Raw genomic sequence first — 22,068 nt, forward strand, 5'->3', positions numbered from 1 at the left:
TTGGTTTACAGGAATACTGTCGCCGATTTGTTTACCTGGAGAACATTTCAAAATTGTATGTATTTCCAGTGTAATAATGAACGTAATAAACTACATAAATATATACTCGAGTTATTTTTTTTTCTTACCAGTTAATAATTTTATTATCAAACATGACCCAAACTTTTTCATATTTATCGCATACGAACAATGTTAAAACCTGCAAAAGATATGTACATCATAAATTAATACGGAATGTATTAAAAATTATTATTAATTAATTATTAATTAATTATTTTTAATATCAATAACTAAATATTACCACAAGTTTTAGATGAATTTTTGACGTCACAAATTCTTCTACTCAAACATCACAGTGAAATAAAGAACTATTTAAAATTGGGAAATCTATAAAATTTGGAGAATTATTACTTAACAAAATTATTACAATAACGCAGACTATGTAAGGATAGGCAAATAGATATTTATTTAAGTTAGGTCAATAGGTCAATAGGAAGAGAGCAAGTGATTTATTATTTATATTGTTTATTAATTATGTTTTGTTTATACGAGGAAGCATAACAATCCAAAAATACAAAGTGACTTTAAACCATTTCCGGTATGTGACAATTTAACAACTCAAACTAATATTTCTCGGGAAATTTTGCTAAAAAGAACTTTTGCTGAATTTCAAGTGGTTTTGATTAAAATGGTTTTACCTATGTTAATCAGGTTAAACTTATAAATTATTTGTTTAATGTTCAAATTTACGAAACAACAATTTCCCAATTACATATTTACATACATATATCCACAGGGTGTCAATAATATTGCACAGTTTTCACATTGGACCGTAAATAAGATAGAATGGAAAGTAATTTGCAAATTTTTATTTTCAAGTTTAATTGTATTCATAAATGGAATGAGAAAATAATTTTTTAGTTAAATTCAACTAAAACTTTCAACTCCATTATTTTCTTATTGTGTAGTAAGACAATTCGTAAAGGGCTCGTATTCCTTGCAGTCTGGATCCACTCCAATATTTGTCCCTAAATTAATAAATCGAAAATACGCGTGTATGTTGATTTATTTAGACTAACAATGCATGCATGTTACCCAACGTATGTTTTCCGATTTTGAGGAAATTAGTGTCAATCGATTACAAGTATCATTAGCATTAAATTTTCAAAATAGGCCATCTCCCGAAGGACACGTTTGGCAGAGAGGTTTGCACCCAAAAGAGGAGAAAACGAGCTGTAAATGCGACAAATTTTACATATTTCAAATTTACTTCGTGTTTTATCCTCTCAGGATTGGGAAATGGCTTATTTTTAAAAATATAATGCTAATAATCTATACTTGAAATCGATGAACACTAATTTCCTTAAAATTTTACAAACTAATCTGTTAACCATCCATTTTTAATAAAATTTACCGTATGGATTACAAATATTTATTAATTTATTACCATCAAAGAGCTAAGAGCAGGGATAAAATGTTTCATTAGATCTGTCAAGAATGGAGGGTGGAAAGTGGTCGATTAAGTACGAGTTGTAGTTTGCGATGGCTAATTGACCGTCGTCCTGAATCAAGCCTTCCTTTGTCAAAACGCATTTCATGGTGCACTGGTATTTATTGCGGAATCAAACGAAAATTGAATCCAGAAGCTAACTTATCATATACTGATATTGCAAAGTCAGAACTTCGCAGATTTGATCCACGTTGCAGAAGAGGTGACAATATCTTATACAGCTATCGCCTGGTCCAAACTCACAGAATCGCGAGTAATATAAATAGATGTATTCGAAAACAGAAAAAGCGTGGACTCGTGACTGTTGGAAATCTACTTAACAAATTGTGACATAATTGTGACATAATTTTTCACCAACTGTGGAAAATAAACGAGCAAAATAAATCCAGAATTTTGACATAAAATCCTGACAAATTCGAAGTAGAAATTCTAGTTATTTCTTTAGGTTCTTATGCACGTTTGGTGTGTTTTGCATCTATTTTCTCAATTGTTTGGCACCACTTTGTGTTACCGCTTGTTCGAGACCAATGGTGCTACTAATTTCCTAAAATTTGCACATGGGGCCTATTTATTAGCATCAATTGATGCAAAAAACTCGTTAACAGACAGACAGACTTACAAGAGGAATTCAATAGCTCCTCTGCTACGCAGGGCGAGCTAATAATGTACATAAACAAAATGGAAATTTGCAATAATAAATGTATTATCAGAGTTCTGTCCGGGTTCTATTTCCATCCGATTGTTCACCCTCGCCGGAGTATAATTCTTTAACCAGCGGATGAAGAATCTTTTCCAATTTTCCGAGTTGTTCTTGATAAGCGTGGGTCTCTTGAAGGGTATCCTGACCGGCGAACCACTGCTCAATCTCATCAGTTATCTACATAATTATCACCATCCAATCAACCAGATTCCCTAGTTTAAATAAATACTTTGTTATGAATTTATTAGCTATTCGTGCATAATGTACCAGGTGAAAAAGTGGGAGATTTCATAACGTACCAAGTCATTTTTGGGGAGCATTGAGCAATTATATGTCTGTTCACGACTTACAAAATGTTTTTTTCCCGCCGATAATTACTCCATTGATCGCCAAAATATTATCAATATAAAATTAATGTCCAGATGCAATAAGATGAAGCATTAATTTCTTTTCCGCCTCTACTTAAAAGGTGAGAAAAACGACTTGTCACTTTCTGAAGCCGGCCATTTTTTCACTTTTAGCTCATTATGCACGAACAGCGACGGTATTCCGATACTTTAGTAAGAGCAGATTTTTCCCCCGAACCAGAACCCTCTCCAAGTCATCCTTCGCGGCAAAAGCTTCCCTCACCCTTTCGTCTTCCCGGGCAAAGTCTTTCGCCTCCTATTCAAATTAGTTTAATACGTGCAAGCTCAGCGGCAAAAATATTTGCAGTTCACCCACCCGGATTTTCCGCTTAATCTCTCCCGGACTCATGCCACCATGATCGTTCTTAATCGTGATAGCATTCACATTCCCGGTTGCCACGTCCTTTGCGCGAACAACCAAAATCCCGTCAGAATTTACAGAAAACGTGACTTGGATGTCGGGAACGTCTTTTGGGGCTGGGAGAATCCCGCCAAGTTCAAAGCTCCCGAGGAAATTATTGTCCGCTCTTTAACGACGATAAAAACTGATTTGGTGTCATCCAGCCAGGAAAATTCTGTCTTTTCTAGGTACATGAAGTACTCCAAGGATTGACTACGTAAAGTCGAACGATTTACGACGCTGTTGAGGTAGAAGTTGTAAACCACTTTTTCTTGAATGTGGATCGTCACGTTGGGCAAGTAGTTAGAGGAGGGCGATTGTAAGACGTAGATACAAGTGGGATTAGAGGTTAGAGTAGCATTCATGAAATTTTCCATCCAGGAGATTAATTTTTTAGTGTCATTTGCTCTTTTAATAATAATTGTGCAACACTGATACAGGTAGAGGGAAACTAACAATAAGAAAAGTGTGCAAGTTCGTGCAAAATAAGACGATTGAATTTTCATAATATGAAATATGTTTAGGTTCAACTTGCATCAGTGGAACGATATATAGACGAAATGAAAAGCGGGATTTAAAAAGTCTCCCACACAGTACATAAAAATATAAATAGTTATTAATATATGTAATAGTGTATAAGACTTCCAGGAATAAAATGATCACGAATAGTAATAAATCTTTCGTTGCATGTAAGGTAACTGCTTTTGTATCCGTTGAGAAATAAAATTTTGGACAAAAAAACCCTTGAATTAAACAAGAAAAATGTAGAATTTATTTACTAAATAAAAATACAGCCACACAGAGTTGGATTCAAACTTGGTGGCATATGCGAATGAGAGGTTCAACGAGTATTGTACATAAGCAAATATGTATTATGACTGTATAATAAGTTCTATAAATTGGAGGAGGTTATACCTGGGGGGGAATTCAATTCGAAGATAAGCATTGCGTAAGCATAGATTTTGCTAAGCAATGGAAAATTTGGATTCAATTAATCCGAATTTAGGAATTTGCTTACTCATACACTTACGCCAAAAATCTTATTCAATTAGAAATATAATTCTTAAACCTTGCGTATTTTTAAAGTACTCGGGAGCAGTATTATCTCTTGCTTAAATAACTTCCATAGCCAATGTATGTACCTGTCTGCCTTATCATTTTAACCCTTTGATTTGAAACGATAATTGTCGTCATTTAATAAGAGATGGTTTAACTCGAGAGAAAAATTAAAGCCGTCCTGCAAAATTGTGGTCGTTTCTAGGAGGTCATTGATTTTCATGATTTTCTCTCCGCGGCGTAAAATCTGTTGTAACTTTGAGGGATTTCTCTTTTCTTAACCAAATGTTAATTTGAACATTTCCTTGCCCAAAGTTAATATTTATCAATACTTCAGTGAATCACTTTCCTCCTCCCGCACTGTCGCCACAACATATTTATAACGTCCCCAAATAAATACTTTCTTGTAGTTAATTATACTTCTTAAAGGGTTAAAGAAACATGTCGGTGCCATTGTTTGTTTTGAGGAATGAACGTAATCGACGCTATCCCCAAAGAAAGTTACTTGAGAGCCTCTCCGAATTTGAAATTAGAAAGCACACTGGCTTGCCATGGTGGGGAGCTAGAGAGATTTTGGGGTGGTTAGAACCACATGTGGAACCGAAACAATTTACAAATCATGCTGTGACGGCGGAATCTAAAGTTCTTACGACACTGGGGTTCTTTCGATCAGGAGGTTTTCAATGGTTAATGGGGTCAGATTGTGGATTATCCCAACCAACCGCGTCAAGAATTATAGAGCAGGTAAAAGTTTTAATATTAAGTAATATTAACACTCGCTTATATTATGTTGTAAGATTACAATCGCTCTCTACGATTTTATTTTAGGTCAGCCGAGTTCTTGTTACGGAGTCGCCAAAAATCGTATCTTTTCCCGATGCAGCTGAACAGAAAAGAATTTCTACAGCCTTTCATGCCAAGAGTAGATTTCCAAATATAATAGGAATTATCGATGGGTCACATGTGAATATAATTTCGCCAAGTCAAGACGAAAGGTCATTCGTGAATAGAAAACAAAACCACTCAATCAATGTCCAAATTATTTGCGACGACCAATTCCGATTCATTGACGCCGTGGCAAGTAATCCGGGTGGCGCACATGACTCGTTTGTGTTCCGAAATTCTCACATTCATCACCGATTTTTGACAGGAGAATTTGGGAATGGAAAATTAATAGGTAGGTAATAGCTAAGAAGTAAAGTGGAATTTTAATTTAATGTATTTATTTTGTATCTATTTAGGTGACTCAGGATATTCTCGTTCTCCGTTTATGGAGGTTCCTTATGCTAGGGGAATTATTACTCCTTTTCAGAACGATTACAATAAAAGGTTAACGTCCGTTCGATGTGCCATTGAATGCACAATTGGACGATGGAAAAGTAGGTTTAGATCCATGCACAGGTAATTAAACGATTTATTAAACCTTTAAAAATTAGTGTATCGCTGATTAACATTTTAACAGGACCGGGGGAGAACTTTGCTATACTCCAACAAAAGTTTGTCGCCTAATTATTTCAACAATCACGCTTCACAACTTTTGTCATACGACTAATATCGCATTACTGAACGAAGATGAAGATATTTATAATCAAATAATTAGAGAAATGAATGATGAGGATTAATTATTTTTCATAATTTGTAGCTTCTCCTTTTCAATTGAGTTTCGCTCCGCCAATAAATCAACTATTTGTGCCAGTTGCATTGTTTGAGTCTCCAATAATTTAACTTGTTTAGCTTGTAATGCGAAAAGAGTAGTTTCCAGAGGACGTTTCGTTTGTTTCTTGAAAAAATGTGGAGCATTTTCTTCCGAAGCATCAGCCGGTTTGTTTGTTCTTGAGCCCGTGTCTCCAATTGGGATGAGGCCCGTTACCGAGATCAAGTTTAATGGCGCAGTATCAACGGTCGACACTAAATATTTTAAGAAAGAGTTTAAAAATTGTGCTTGACTGACGGGAATTGAATTAAGCGTACTAACTTTTACTAATGTCGATTCCACCCTCAATTCCTGAACTTTCGACCCGTGGAACAAGTGCCAAAATTTTCTCTCCTACGGTATTTTGGGGTTGTAGAATCGCAGACCCTCCTCCAGTTTTTTTCATTTCATTCGAATTGTTGGTCTCGATTTTTTTCACGCTACTTTTCAAAACTTGATACTTCTTTTTCACCTCGGCTACGCTTCTAGGAATGTTAACGGAAGAGACAGCATTAACTTTTTCGGTGACATCATCCCATAGCTCATTTTTCCGATTGTTGGTCAAGGTTGAACTAAATCTTCCAAAGAGTGCATCGTAGTGAAGTCCAACGGTGTCGACCAAAGCCTCACATTCCTTAGTGGAAAAGTTTGGGCGTCCTACAAAGTATTTATTAATTGACCTATTTTTATTAGAGGGAAAGCTCATAAAATACGTAACGCAAAGCAGGGGAGGGGTTAGGCTGTTGTGTTACTGGTCCCCTTGATCAGTTAAAAAAATGGGGTGTAAAAATGGACTATATCCCTCTACGAGGGATGTGTAAAAAAATGACTAATTTTGCGTTTCGTGTTTTCTGAACATTCCCAAAATAAATATTTATAATTATAATTTCTTACTCTTTCCATTTGTGTCAACTAATTCCATCTTAACTGAACTTTTCGAATCCATACCACATAAGTATTATTTTGTTGTGACAATTAGCTACATAAGCAAACTCCGACCTAGATAACTGTTCTGATAAGTTTTGCCAGCTGACACTGTTTTGTGGTGGAAAAACTTGCGCAGTGCTAAGCAAAAGACAAGAGATACGCAAATTTTGAACTTCCGCATGCTTATCTATTGAATCGCGTTTTATGCTGAGCAAAATCTATGCTCAGCAATGCGTAAGCAAAATCTATGCTTACGCATGTCACAATTGAATTCCCCCCCAGGAAACTAATTTCGGTTCTGTTTTTATAACTACAGAACCATATGTTTATATGTAGCTATTTCGTCGAATTTTAATTTGCATGCTGACAGGACGGTTCCAAGAAAATTTCTCGTTAAATAGAAAATAAGGTTTGTAAATTGGATTTTTAAATAGATTTCATGTCTTCACGAAATCGGCAAGTTTTACAATTTACAGCGTTTTTCGATATTCTCAAAACCAATCTCACGATTGTCGGGTTTGTATTGTTTTTTTTTAAATTCAAAAATCATGAAATCTGAGAATTTCAAATTTCCAACATAATATTCCAACATATTACTTCGGAATCTTGATGACCACAAAATTACACAAATTATAATCTATCATACATCAAAATCGTAAGAGCCTAAAAAAAGCTATTTCATTGTACCATTCCCCTATTTAGGCGTGTCACCTCATTTGCATAAATCTCACGATGCCCATTTTCGGCGATACGGGATTTCCTTGTTGAATAATCTCTTTGTCTCTCGCGAATTCGTCAAGACATTTTGTACACTTTGAAATACAATAAACCGTTGTAACGTTAGAAGTAGCTCGCCCTGTAGTAAGTGAGAGAATAAGTGGGTGGACAATTTTGACGTAATCTTGACTCAAACGTTATAAAATATGTGCATACATATATATATATAACGTAAAAATTGTCGAGAAACATGGGTAGAAATTGTAACTATGATTACATCATTCGGTAGATCAAACAAAGATCAGAAATCAGAGAAAAAGTCTAGAGTTTATCAAAAATTCTTTCCCAATATTTCTGCTCTCTATTTCTTGTTTACTGCTATTTCTGGACAAACTAACCGAAGAGGAGAAACGTCGAACGGAGAACAAAGGGATCAAAAGTCGGAGAGACGTGTGTAACGGAGGAGAAACGTGAAGAAAGTTGGAGAGACGTGTCGAACGGGGGAGAACGTGCCACAACGAGTGGTGATTGGAAGGCACGTAACCTAATTAGTTAGCGCGTGCCTAATCGCGATAAATTGTCATGCCTCGCAAAAAGATAAGTGCAAAAGAAAGCATGCGGAGAAAAAGGGAAGATGATGACTTCCGCCGAGCCGAAGCCGCCAAAAACGCTATCGCGAAGAAATTACAAAGAATGAATGAGAACATGCGGCACCAAGAACAACAACGAGACAGAGTAGGACCAGCTGAGCGCAGAAGCGATCACATCTACCGTGAGGAGGAAAAAGAGCGGAATAGGATAGAAAACGCTACCCGCCGAGATGATACATATTTCAAGCAGGCCGAGCAACAGCAGAACACAATTAGAAAAGCTATTTCACGTCATAGGGCCCAGGTGGATTTTTATATTTTGTGTTAGTCTTTCCAGTCTGAGATACTTGATCAACCTAGATGGATATGTGGTTCCTGTGGAGGTCTTTGGTATCGATCTTCTATGCATCCAACAACAATAGAAGTCGTGCGGAAACTTCATCTTAAGAAACCTTTCGCCAATCTCAAAGTCGATGGGAAGTATTTATTTCCTATGTGGCACATGTCACGATTCGCTGAAGAGTGGTGACGTGCCCCGGTTGTGTATGTCCAATGGACTGTATTTTCCTCCAATTCCACCTCAATTACAGAACATGACTAGCTTAGAGGAACGTTTGGTGGCATTAAGATTACCGTTTGCTCAGATTAGATCCTTAGGAAGCGACCGTCAGTACGGAATCCGAGGGGGAGTAGTAAACGTTCCCAACGACATGGACATAGTCGCCAAAGTAATTCCCCGCAGATTTGATGAGACGAGTACAGTGCAGGTTCAATTGAAGCGCCGCATGTCTTATAAGCATCCATATATGTTCCAAACAATTCGACCATACAAAGTTTTTCATGCCGCAAATTATTTAGTACGTACCGAGTTGTACAAAAAGGAAAAGGTATTTCTTTCGTCAGACTGGGCCAATAGTGTTTCAACTGATACACTCAAAATAAACTGGTGTCAATCCAGCGCGGTGTAGTCACATATAGACACCGCGCGGTGTTAATACGGGCAATTAACACCGCGTGGTGTCTATATGTGACTACACCGCGCTGGATTGACACCAGTTTATTTTGAGTGTACTGTCGAATATGTAGTAAACCCAGACGATGCTACCCGAAATGATACACACATTTATAATATTCAAGATCTATCTATCAATGACAATTCCCAAACTGAAGATAATGATCCACCTTTAACGGAAACTCTTATGCAAGAAGACCAACAAATCATGGCAGTTGCACCTGGAGAAGGAATGCGCCCGCTGTCGTTACTTATGGATCTCGACGCTGAGGAGCTGTCTTTCCCTTCTATTTACTGCGGAATCAAACGAAAATTGAATCCAGAAGCTAACTTATCATATACTGATATTGCAAAGTCAGAACTTCGCAGATTTGATCCACGTTGCAGAAGAGCTGACAATATCTTATACAGCTATCGCCTGGTCCAAACTCACAGAATCGCGAGTAATATAAACAGATGTATTCGAAAAAAGAAAAAGCGTGGACTCGTGACTGTTGGAAATCTACTTAACAAATTGTGACATAATTGTGACATAATTTTTCACCAACGGTGGAAAATAAACGAGCAAAATAAATCCAGAATTTTGACATAAAATCCTGACAAATTCGAAGTAGAAATTCTAGTTATTTCTTTAGGTTCTTATGCACGTTTGGTGTGTTTTGCATCTATTTTCTCAATTGTTTGGCACCACTTTGTGTTACCGCTTGTTCGAGACCAATGGTGCTACTAATTTCCTAAAATTTGCACATGGGGCCTATTTATTAGCATCAATTGATGCAAAAAACTCGTTAACAGACAGACAGACTTACAAGAGGAATTCAATAGCTCCTCTGCTACGCAGGGCGAGCTAATAATGTACATAAACAAAATGGAAATTTGCAATAATAAATGTATTATCAGAGTTCTGTCCGGGTTCTATTTCCATCCGATTGTTCACCCTCGCCGGAGTATAATTCTTTAACCAACGGATGAAGAATCTTTTCCAATTTTCCGAGTTGTTCTTGATAAGCGTGGGTCTCTTGAAGGGTATCCTGACCGGCGAACCACTGCTCAATCTCATCAGTTATCTACATAATTATCACCATCCAATCAACCAGATTCCCTAGTTTAAATAAATACTTTGTTATGAATTTATTAGCTATTCGTGCATAATGTACCAGGTGAAAAAGTGGGAGATTTCATAACGTACCAAGTCATTTTTGGGGAGCATTGAGCAATTATATGTCTGTTCACGACTTACAAAATGTTTTTTTCCCGCCGATAATTACTCCATTGATCGCCAAAATATTATCAATATAAAATTAATGTCCAGATGCAATAAGATGAAGCATTAATTTCTTTTCCGCCTCTACTTAAAAGGTGAGAAAAACGACTTGTCACTTTCTGAAGCCGGCCATTTTTTCACTTTTAGCTCATTATGCACGAACAGCGACGGTATTCCGATACTTTAGTAAGAGCAGATTTTTCCCCCGAACCAGAACCCTCTCCAAGTCATCCTTCGCGGCAAAAGCTTCCCTCACCCTTTCGTCTTCCCGGGCAAAGTCTTTCGCCTCCTATTCAAATTAGTTTAATACGTGCAAGCTCAGCGGCAAAAATATTTGCAGTTCACCCACCCGGATTTTCCGCTTAATCTCTCCCGGACTCATGCCACCATGATCGTTCTTAATCGTGATAGCATTCACATTCCCGGTTGCCACGTCCTTTGCGCGAACAACCAAAATCCCGTCAGAATTTACAGAAAACGTGACTTGGATGTCGGGAACGTCTTTTGGGGCTGGGAGAATCCCGCCAAGTTCAAAGCTCCCGAGGAAATTATTGTCCGAGGCGAACGGGCGTTCTCCCTCGTACACGGGGAATTCAACCACCTCTTGATTATCCTTAATGGTCGTAAACCCCTTTGTCCTTGAGGCTGGAATAGGCGTATTTCTCTCTAAAAGTACAGACATTTGGTCATCCTTTATCCCCAGACCGAGGGTGAATGGCAACACGTCCGCGTCCACGATGTCGAGATGACCCGCCAAAATTCCGGCCTGCGATATTTAAAGGTTCTCAAAAATCACACCAACTTCCCACACAGAATTCGCACCTGAACAGCCGCACCGATGGCAACGGCTTCATCGGGATTCACCGCTGTGGCAGAGACAGCTTCTAGTCTAACATAGTCTTGGACCATTTGTCGAATTTTTGGAATTCTGGTGGATCCACCGACCAGAATGAGTTTGTCGATGTCTCCACTGCTCAGCCCTTTATCTTCGAGGACACGGTCAATCGAGAGTAGAGTTTCTTTGAACAAGTCGTAATTTAAATCTTCAAATTTGGCTCGTGTCAATGTTTCCGAGAAATCTTGGCCATTCAGAAAATTCTCAACTTCGACGGTTGCAAGGGTAATTTTCGATAGAACTCGTTTTACACGCTCGACCTCTCTTCGAAGTTTTTGCAGGGCTCTGCCAGATATTAGGAAAGTTTAAATATCCATAATTTATGACAATTTTATCAACTCACCCGTCATTTTGGGAGATATCGACATTTATCTTTTTCTTCAGTCTTGAAACGAAGTAGGAGACGACATTCCTTTCAAAATCTTCTCCACCGAGGTGCGCATTCCCATTTGTTGCCGTCACCATGAAGCCTTCTTTGTCGATATCGAGTATAGTCACGTCTAAAGTTCCACCACCGAGGTCGTAGACAAGGACACGTTGATTTTGGTCGAATGTTGTTCGGTCCCAGTACGCCATGGCGGCGGATGTGGGTTCATTTATTATTTTCATTACGTGTAGTCCAGCAATTTCAGCGGCATCTCGGGTTGCTTGTCGTTGGGCATTGTTGAAATAGGCGGGAACCGTTACGACAGCGTGGGTCACATTGACACCCAAGTAGGACTCGGCAGTCTCCCGCATGTAGGCCAGGATCATGGCGGAGATCTCTTCGGGCGAGAAGAATTGCGTGGTCCCCGGTTTTGTGCGGAGCTTGATTTAGTCAGCACAAGAATTTACAAGTTAAAAAATAAATAGGTTTTCGGCATCCAGTTTTTTTAGATCAACTTGCGTCGGCCTAATTCTGAAATGAGCTAAGTACATTCATTGCTTAACTGAAAAATGAGCTAAGTGCACGGTTTGCGTAATTTTGAAATGAGCTAAGTACACTAACCTCCTAATTTTGAAATGAGCTAAGTGCCCGCAAATACCATGTTTAGTGGCTGCACTTATCTTATTTTAAAATTGGGGAGTTACTGCACTTCGCCCATTTTAAAATTGAGGAAACCGTATACATATATCATTTTAAAATTAAGCAAACCAAGCCATTAGTTCATTTCAAAATTAAGCAACCAATGCACTTAGCTCATTTTCAAATTAAGCAACGAATTCATTTAGTTCATTTTAAAATTAAGCAACGTATGCACTTAGCTCACTTTACAATTAGGCAACGAATGCACTTAACTCAATTTAGATTTAGGCAGACGCTTGTTTTCTTAGTTACCTCAATGAATGGCTTTCCCTCCATTTCGATAACGTTGAAGGGGAAATTTTTAATTTCCGCCTGAAGAATTCGATCGCTCCATCTCCGTCCGATGATCCGTTTCGTGTCAAAAACGGTATTTTTTGGATTTGTCGTGACCTGACTTTTTGCCGCGTCACCAATTAAGCGGTGACCATCTGGGGTGAATGCCACGTACGATGGAGTTATCCGATTTCCTTGAGAATTTGCGATCACCTCGCGACGGCCATTGATTGAAATGGCGACACTGTCCAAATGGCAGGATTCAAAGGTGAATTACCTTGTTGCATTAAACGACTTAAGCTGCCTTTACACTTCAGTCCTTGGTAACTTGCGCCAATGTTATAATTTAAGTATGGCGCAAGGAACCAAGGTGTGAAGTGTAAAGGCAACTTTACTGCTAACCAGGAGTAGGTAGTTCCCAAATCAATCCCAATGACGGGGGTGCCTGGCGGGAGATCAAATTTGACTCGGGATGATGAAACTGCTGCTGCTGTTACGAGTAGCATTAACGTTTTATAGATCCCCTCCATATTAGAGCGTCAATATAGTATAGCGCGTCGGTCCTGGTTTGATATTGGAAAAACCCGCTTTAGTAAACCTGTGCGAAAATTGGCTGGATTTTCTACATAAACCAATTCGGAATTCTGCAGAATTACCCACACCATCACTTCCTTAAACTTTATGCACAACTCTTCTACGGAAAATACTTTCCAGAATTATGCACAAATTATAAAAATCGTGCTGAAATACGCATAAAATTTTATGCATAAAATCCAGCTAATTTTCGCTACACCATTTTCACACGGGATTTAAGTCCCTTTCAAATTGACTTGCTTTTACTTAATTAAAATTTATCTCGTTCACCAAGGATAGACTGGAGTGCTTAACTAACTCAAATGAATTATGGTGTAAAAAATTCGCAACTCGTTAAATATTGTAATCATCATCTACGCTGTTGGGTGTTATCTCGGCATCGCTTTGCACAGATTACCAGTGCTCGGAACGTTTCTTATCTAAATCACGAGTCCATTACAATTAAGTCAACTGCACGAGCTCACAGTCTGACTCTTATTTTTCCATTGAAGTCAGTTATGTACGTGTATGAAAGAGTGATTCACTTCCCGTCTCGGGGATAAGATAAATTAGATAAGTGTATTATGTGAACATTTATTCTCTGAGTTATAATTCACTCTCGCTAATGTCCTGGATTCTTATAGAATATGCGTAAAAAATAAATCCAATTCCGACCGCGCCCGAAATAAGCATCAATTCCTGAATTCTCCCCTTGGAAACGACCAAATAAGCAAAGTATAAGGCTGGCACGAGGGTGAATAAAAGCCCTGCGTACAACAGATTTCCCTTAACGGCATCCTGTCCTGGTTTCCTGTAAGAACCGACAACCCTCTTAAAACGAATCGATTAAATTTATTATGAAGTTGTCGAATTTAAAGGAAACTACGTCGGTGGAATAATCCGGGGTTTAGGTGGCATAATAATTGGCTTTGGGGTCGTCGTTGTCGCCCTCGTCGTCGTAGATTTGGGAAGTTCTCCTCTAATTGTTAATGTAAACCTGTCGAAAAAAACTTGTCAATTTCCTTCTCATTTCCAAAAATTGTTTAACCAATTATTACCGTTTCGAATGTCTCGTTTTGACTACAAATTGCCGCAAATTGATCCCATCAATTTTTCGGATAAAGGACACGTTGATGTCAAACTTTGATTGGAAATTTGTATTCAGCCGGAGTAGTTCTACGTCCGTGTAGCTGGATTCGGAGACTAGGATTAGCCCCGCATACCCCGCTTTCTGTACGTTTAAAATCTTTTCATGAGTTTCACAGTCGTCCACCTTTGCGTTCATGAAGATCATTAAGATCCAGCTGGGTCGGGTGTCAGCTAGCGAGATGATGTTTGGTGGGCGAGGGATTTTCAGGTCACAACCGTTCGAGCCAGCTTCATCAGCCAGCTCGGAAAGGTATATCTGAATTTTTACATAATTTAGTTTCATTTTGTTAACCCGCCAAGCTCAAATTTTTTATAAATTTTACCGCGTCGTTGAAAATTTGATTTTTCCGATACTCCAAGAAAACATTGGCAACCTTGAGTTCCAAGCTGTCGTCGGCCTCATCCCAAACGATTATGTCGCACAAGGATCCCACAGGTGACAGGATTATGAAGCAGATCCCAATGAGGACCATGCCACGTGAGATCGTCAAAATATGCCGCATTCTTTAACACGACTTTTTTTAATGGTTTCTGCAATGGGAATTTGTGGATGTGTGTAGCTTGTGATGCGATGCAAGGGAATGAATACGTAGGTGAAGGTGAGGCCCCGAGGTGTTCATGATTAATTTTATCGTGTGTACATACTTGATAAGATAAGATAAATGAAGAGGTGTTCAACATTCATACGCATAAGACTGTAGTCATAGCTGTACAAACTTTTTTTGTTCATGTAGAATTCATTCATTTGAATTTTTTAAAATTATTCATTCATTCTTCATTCATTCTTTATTTACTCCATGTATTTAACATACCGGGAAAAAAAATGAATACAAAATCCACTGATTCTTTCTGAAATTCTGAAGTTCCACGAATTTTCCATTCATTCTTTATTCATGTAATGAATTATTTCCGCCTATTCTGCATCATTAATGCAAAATTATGCCAAAATTGCGTATCTATTTTATCTGCCAATTCTCCACCATTGGTGCAAAATTATGCCAAAATCATTATTACAGGGTGAGCAACTTCTAACGTTACCACGGTTTATTATAGTTTATAAAACAAGTTCCCAAAAAATGAACAAGTGTTCATCCGCCTGCACTTTGATGGAATTAATTGGAAGTGTATTCGCAGTTATTAATTGATCATTACAAAAACATCTTAATAGAAAAACTGTCTATGCAGAAGTCTCACAAATCGACCTAACCTTCGGGAATGTTCATAACATACGTAACGCGAATTTTCGATTATTTCAACACTTTCTCCCCCTGTACACGTTACGAGAGAATAATTTTAACATGGTAGAGATAGTCGACCTCAACCCACTCGAGAGTTACGTATTTTATGTACGTTCCCCTATTGATGGCTCCAAAAATGTCGTGCTTGTGTTGGACACATGTTTAAGGGGTGGTCAAGAACATTGGGTTTTTTGCCTTATCTAGTTTATTGATAACGCATAATGTATGAGTTACCCAAATTCACATCGTTAGCATTGCCATCGTCAGGTTGCCTGAAGACTCCAGCGTCTTCTCCTTCGAGGTCACAACTCTGGTCATTTTCAATATCAATGTCCAATCCTTCCTTCACTTCGAATATTAATTCAATCGGGTCACCGGGCCTTCAACGTCCTGGTCGCGTGGACTTGGTGAAGGGCGGAATTCGCCTTCCTCAAATCCAAGAGGGTCGTCTTCCTCGTTGACGTTGGTTGGGAAAGGGGCCAAACAAGTAGTTTCCGACCCTGAAATGCAGACGTCGGCGAAGGACAGGGACAAAATGGCATCAGCCAAACTCAGCAGTCGTGTAGTATCGCTGGGTTCACCATCTGTATCCAAATTGCGTAAAGGCATTGCATACTGAGAACCTGCTCTCAAGTTTGTTCAATCCAATTACCACATTACTCCTGTTCGCCAATGTTCCAAAAAGACGACCAATTTCACGAATTCTTTGACAACTCAGGGACAAGAAATGTTTGAGGGAGTCGACCTCTGCGGTTAACTCGGTTGCCAGGTCGGCCTCCATCCTGACCTGGCATTTGTCGTCCAAAAGATTAAGTCATACTTTATTTATCGTTTAAAACCAACTTCCGTGCAGAACAAATTCACGTTATTCCATTTGAGCTTGAGCAATCGTGTCCAACACGTTGTAATGAAAAAGCTCGTGTTAATTTACACAAGTCTTTTATTTGTCGCCCAGCTGGGCGGCAAAGCCACGTACTCGAGAGATGTCAAGTTCCAGATAAACTACTTGACATGTGTACTGTCGAATCCTGCATGAAAATGTATGTAGTTGTAGCATTTCTGTGCCCAGAGTGAAAACGGCACAGAAATGATAATGTTTGTATGTAAGTTGAAAGTGAGACTGAGAGCGGTTGTGTTTGAGAATTGTGATACGTGTCGTAGAGAAAGTCAGTTGCGTAGTAGGGCTGCTCAGTCACTAACGTCAATTAAGGAGGTATAAGCACCATGTAAAACGGTGCATAAAGCACGTTGCCCCACACCCCTCACAAAAATGGTCTCGTCCAAAAATTAATTTGAGGGAAACTCGAGTGGTTCCTCGTTTTCTTCTTTTTATTTTATCGTCATTTCGGACTGGTTGAGTTTACGACGGTCATCCCAGGACCACAAATACATCAACGGTGAGCCCCACGACCTCCTCATCCTCATCACATTGAGCAGTTTTTAGACTTGCTCAGGTCTCATTCATTTTCCTCGTTTGTTTTAGTTTATCGTCATTCCGGACTGGATGAGTTTACGTCGGTCATCCCAGGACCACAAATAATTCAAAGGTGAGCCCCACGACCTCCTCCTCCTCATCACACTCAGCAGTTTTTAGACTTGCTCAGGTCTAATTCATTTCCTTTTTCTTTTTAGTTTATCGTCATTTCGGACTTGGTTCAGTTTACCTTGGTCTTCCCAGGACCTGTACAATGGTCACGATTAATGTATATGAGAGACCTGGCCCCATCCGCCGCGGAACATCCCAGGGACGTCGCCAACGTCAGCGAATTAGGGGCCAAGTTCCGCAACAAGCCCTTGGGCGAGGCGCTTTACATGGAGGCCTCCGAGGCCGTCAACATGGAGGCCCCCGAGGCCGTCAACATGGAGGCCGCCGAGGCCCTCAACATGGAGCCTTCAACCAACAACGTGACCGCGAGCATCTTTTACGCAGGGAAAGGCAGTTGGACCTGCAGTGGAAGCGGCAGCATCCTCCAGGACCCCCACAGCCTCCTCCAGGACCACTACAGCAACCCCCAGCGCCGCCACAACCACCCCTACAGCCGCACCAACCAAATGGAGACCAGGATCTGATGCTATTGGGTTGATGTAAACATATGTACACATAGGTCCATTTCTTTATTTCTTAAAATAAAACGATTTTGTATTCAAGACATTAAATTTGAACTTTAGTAATTCAGTTTTTAATTACAACTCAATTAGTAGCATCACACCGTTCTAGCGCGATACTAATAAATCTACCTCCTAACAAATCCAATGATGATGATGATCCCCCATGCCGTTTCCTCTTGTTCGGATTTATGAACAATCTTTTCAGTGAGACAATGGTTTTCTCTCCCTCTTTGGTAACCCTGGTTCGTTTTCGCTTTCCCCTCGAGGATGGAGCCTTGATGTATATTTTCTGCAAAATGTCCAAAAGCTCGAACACAGAGCTGACTTGAGTCCTGGACTCGCTCGTTTTTGCCACATCGTGTTTCTAAAAAATATATTCATATACAAATTCCAAAATCTAATCTAAATACACTGATTGATTAATTAATCAATTACCTTATTAATTGGCACGCCGTGATATTTCCACAAGTGCCACTTCTTCCTTTTCTGACTAATTTGGAGGCCACAGTGGTCACACAAGGAGGTGAAGTGGATAGGAAAATGCTTCCCAGTGATATGCGACTTTAGCCCGTCCTCCGTCGAAAAGTCCTGGGTGCAAATGTTGCAGAGGAAACGTTTCCCATTGTTCAGACCCTCCTCCGCAATGTTCACCGTCTACAAAGCAAAATTCGAAAATTAAAAAAATTCATGCATAAAGTTCTTCATTTCTTTATTTATAAATTATAAGATTTAAACAAAAAATTAGTGTAATTTCTAACCTCAATCTTTTCGTGGTCGTAATGGTTTTTGGACATCCGGACATTTAAACCTTTTCATCCCCTCCTCGCTGTGAGCCGATCCAAAGATTGGGCGTACTGGAATGTGGTATTGCACTGAGGACACATCAGCCTCGTGAAGGCGTTGTTTTTGTGCACTTCTTGGATGTGCGTGACGACGTACTCTTTGCTCTTGTAGTTTTTCATATAAATGGTCACGGATTTTCCGCTGTGCTCGACTTCCGTTCCGACTTCATTCAAAAATGACGAGTTCAAAAATGAGCACTGAAGGTCACAGCGTTCAAGGTCAAACATTGTTACTAGATGACTTGATGCATATATAATTACACTAATAATTACTACACTATAATCAATTATTAATTATTATTATACTAGTACTAACGGGACGACAGACTGAAATCATGCTGAAACTATGTTGCCCTTGTTATTCCGTTTTCTAGAGACTGCAATGGTTGATGTAGTGGCAGGTTTTGCATTATGACGTGTGCTATCCGCTGAATTCTGCCATGGAGATAGCCGGGAATTAGACGTTCTACGTAGGGCAGGACGCTGTGGGCGGACGCAAGAAAACATGGTATTGCCACATCCACAGCGTGCCTGACCCCGAGGCCGCCTTCCTTCACCGGCAGGGACGACTGCATCCGAGAGAGAGCAGTTGAAGATCCCTTCCAGCGCGTCCTGAAGGGTGGCGTCGTAGTGGACAAGGGCGTAATTTGCTGTGTTACATATTTCCAAATTAATTGTATTTGCATAAATGACTTTGATCATGATAGTTCAAGTTCTGCCCATTTCCTTTTCATTTGGTGGCAAACCGGTACGAGATTTTAACATGTCGTAAACTGGCTCATTGACAACGTCATGGAAGTATCAAAATGGAAAGAGGTATTATAAATAGTTTAATGTGGAAATCAAAGTAAGAAATTCGCTAGCCAAGCTAATATTATTTGTTGCCACAATTTTATTACAAAATATAAGCATTATTCATTCGTTGAAAGCTCTGTTAAAACAATACAAAGTTCCCTTGTCAGTCAGCTGTTCACTTCTCCCACACACAAATTAAACCTCACATCTTCAGGACAAAAAAATGTTTTCAAAATTACCTTATTAGTACCACTTGCTTTAACCGTTTGGATACTTGCGTTTGCAAGGGTTTATTTTGTCCATGAACAAATGTAAAATATTGGAGTTAGGAAATGTCATGCAAGTGATGCAATTTGTGTGAAAAAAAATTCGTCCCGAGTATTCCAATTCGTAATTTGATATTTATTCAAAAGATGATTTATTTATGTGTATTTCATCCACAAGAATACTTACGGTAATGACATCCCTAAAATTCTCATCCACAAACCAGCACATCGAAAACGGTGCACTTCACCTCCGCCCCGCCGTATGGGTAGAACGCCTCTCCTGCCCGACTTTTATACACCTTGCCCGGATTGACCAACTGTCCGTTAATATTTGCTCGACATCGAGAAACCGGTTAAACCGGTTCACCATTCGCAGTTCGTCCCGAGGCAATCGCATTCCCTGGAATGGCCCCACCCCCACCTGCGACCCAGCGCAAATTTACGTTCGCGGGATTCGTCAGCCCTTCAAATTCCTCCTGGTTATGGACCCCATACTCTGACCCGCCGTGAGGGACCCAGCAACTCCAAACCCCTCCTCGCACGACGCACTTGCCCGACACGATTTCCCCCTTGACAAATGCCCGACAGACGTACAGACAGACGGCTCGCCGGAGGGTTCTGACCCGCCAAGGACCACGTTTGTGGTGCCGCTTAGCATATGGGAGAACCTGAAACGGTAGGATTGGCAGCCTGGAAAATAATCAGAGATTCTTGTAGAACATTTTCGTTATAAAATTGTTACGGATTTGATATTTACAAACTCACCCCCGCAGTTGTACATGTCATTAATCTTTTCCGCGTCCAAGATGGAGAGACCATCTCGTGACTCGCATTGATCCAGAGACACCCCTTCCCTCGTCGGGGCGATGCATGACCAACACCCATATTGCATTATGCTCATATAGTCGTATAAATGACCAAAGTTCAAATGCTCATATTTTTCCGTGCTACAATCATAGATCCACCCCGCTTTGTCATTCCTATTCTGCTCATGGCCAAAACATAGGACGTGGCCCATTTCATGAACCATTTTTTCTCGACTGACACACGTTTCAAATGTCGCAGTCGTTCTCCCCCCTGTGTAACAGCTAGCAGTACACTCTAAAAAATATCGAGTAAAATTCACTCAATTTTGAGCGAAATTGCCACCAAGACAAGTATTGAGTAAAAGTTATCCAATAAAAGTTAAACTTTATCCAACTTTGAAAGATTTTTGCTCAACCTTGACTAAATTTTAACTTTGGCGCGGTAAATTTTACTCAATAGTTGCCTTGGTGGCAATTTGACTCACCTTTTTTTACAGTGTAGAATGGTAGAATTGAATAGAATCTATGTAGATATGTAGATCTTTTTGGCAAAGGTTTCTACTGAATTATTAATTCATAATATAATTTATTTTAAATTAATCAGAAGTGTCATTCTTCACACAAGTTAATTTATTTTATAGTGTGTGACTTAAATTACAGAGAAGAAGATTAAACCGACTTCCGGCCTGGCTTAGTGTGATCATCGTTACAAAACTTCTTTTTGAACAGAGGTACTTGGGATGTAGATAATAATAATCAGGAATAACAATGCACCAAACATCCGCTCATTCGAAGTTGCACAATTCCTAGTAAACATCAATGACCCGCATTTCTTGTCAAGGAGTGATGAGTTGGCCAACGAGTTAGATGTGCCGGCATCCAGTTGGCAGAAACATACGCCTCAGACACAACTTCAGGTTTTTCACCACATTTTAAACGACTGGATAAGTCGGACAAGGACAGAGGACTACAATTGACAACCTCCTCCGCGCTCTTGACTCACTTTCTTTCGCATACGTTGCCGGTAAATAATTTGTAATGAACTTGAATTTGTAGTGAAAATAATTATACCAAAATACAAGTGATTATCATTAAGTAGTGCGAATAATTTTTTTAGAGCATAGAGACATCAAAACTGGAGCATCCAAATTTCATAACAACATCATCCAACTGGAGCCCAAACGGCCAACTGATATTCTATGTTTATCATACTAATATCCTAATCGGAGGAACAGTTCCTCCCTAGGATGTTATAGTATGGATGCATGAGGACATTTGGACATACTGAGGATGAATAAATGTCCGCAATAGTGAGGTCCACAGTTTATCCTGTGATGATGTTATAATGCGAACAAAATGCGAGATTGTGGAGATATAACAGCGCAGTTTTTGTTCCATTGTGGCACCATTGGTTTTATTGTTATACAATTGAATTACATAATTGAATTCCAACCAAATAAACTTATTTATTGCATTTTCTGGTACAGAACTAATTTTGAAATGTATAAATAACTTTAAATGCCAATCCTTCAATTCAAATATCGTCGGACCTCTTCTCTTCTGCACCAACCTTCGGTCGTTTTGTGTTTTCCTTAAACAAACACAAATAAATCTTCAATGTTTGCATGCATATTTTGTATGTAAAATATATTTATAATATATATATAAAACATATATTTTGTATGCAATTTTCGCAACTATGACGGAGTAACACTATAAGTTACCTGTTTAAGAAGCATGACTCCTTATTTACGGTTTCTCTGCGGAATCGCAGAGAACT

The 22,068-nt window shown here is 39.2% G+C and overlaps 4 protein-coding genes across 5 annotated transcripts; 1 reads left to right on the forward strand and 3 right to left on the reverse strand.

Annotated features, from left to right (window-relative positions):
* Window positions 1-1,945: 1,945 nt before the first annotated feature.
* On the reverse strand, window positions 1,946-3,394 carry LOC110860218 (luminal-binding protein 1). The gene is made up of 4 exons (XM_035860081.1): window positions 3,210-3,394; window positions 2,934-3,144; window positions 2,748-2,873; window positions 1,946-2,387 (listed from the first exon to the last, which is right to left on the reverse strand). Exons 1-4 carry the CDS (start codon window positions 3,392-3,394, stop codon window positions 2,217-2,219), a joined length of 693 nt encoding a protein of 230 aa, XP_035715974.1. The 3' UTR covers window positions 1,946-2,216.
* Window positions 3,395-4,514: 1,120 nt separating this feature from the next.
* On the forward strand, window positions 4,515-5,582 carry LOC110860219 (putative nuclease HARBI1). Its single transcript, XM_022109272.1, has 4 exons — window positions 4,515-4,817; window positions 4,902-5,250; window positions 5,315-5,452; window positions 5,536-5,582. Exons 1-4 carry the CDS (start codon window positions 4,515-4,517, stop codon window positions 5,580-5,582), a joined length of 837 nt encoding a protein of 278 aa, XP_021964964.1.
* A 78-nt stretch (window positions 5,583-5,660) lies between these two features.
* On the reverse strand, window positions 5,661-8,748 carry LOC118439046. Its single transcript, XM_035860060.1, has 2 exons — window positions 6,049-8,748; window positions 5,661-5,981 (listed from the first exon to the last, which is right to left on the reverse strand). Exons 1-2 carry the CDS (start codon window positions 6,470-6,472, stop codon window positions 5,692-5,694), a joined length of 714 nt encoding a protein of 237 aa, XP_035715953.1. The 5' UTR covers window positions 6,473-8,748; the 3' UTR covers window positions 5,661-5,691.
* A 739-nt stretch (window positions 8,749-9,487) lies between these two features.
* Window positions 9,488-14,887, reverse strand: LOC110860232 (endoplasmic reticulum chaperone BiP). Of its 2 annotated transcripts, none has more exons than XM_035860137.1 (10): window positions 14,556-14,887; window positions 14,142-14,488; window positions 13,970-14,080; window positions 12,913-13,894; window positions 12,490-12,754; window positions 11,515-11,978; window positions 11,099-11,456; window positions 10,626-11,042; window positions 10,440-10,565; window positions 9,488-10,079 (listed from the first exon to the last, which is right to left on the reverse strand). In XM_035860137.1, the coding sequence occupies exons 4-10, from the start codon at window positions 13,038-13,040 to the stop codon at window positions 9,909-9,911; spliced, it is 1,929 nt and encodes a 642-aa protein (XP_035716030.1). In that variant the 5' UTR covers window positions 13,041-13,894; window positions 13,970-14,080; window positions 14,142-14,488; window positions 14,556-14,887; the 3' UTR covers window positions 9,488-9,908. The 2 variants fall into 2 exon arrangements, with proteins under 2 accessions (XP_035716030.1, XP_035716031.1); XM_035860138.1 differs by having other exon boundaries at window positions 9,871-10,079; window positions 10,459-10,565; window positions 14,556-14,886.
* Window positions 14,888-22,068: the final 7,181 nt, after the last annotated feature.

This window comes from Folsomia candida, unplaced genomic scaffold (assembly GCF_002217175.1).
Source record: "Folsomia candida strain VU population unplaced genomic scaffold, ASM221717v1 Fcan01_Sc030, whole genome shotgun sequence".
NCBI lineage: Eukaryota > Metazoa > Arthropoda > Collembola > Entomobryomorpha > Isotomidae > Folsomia > Folsomia candida.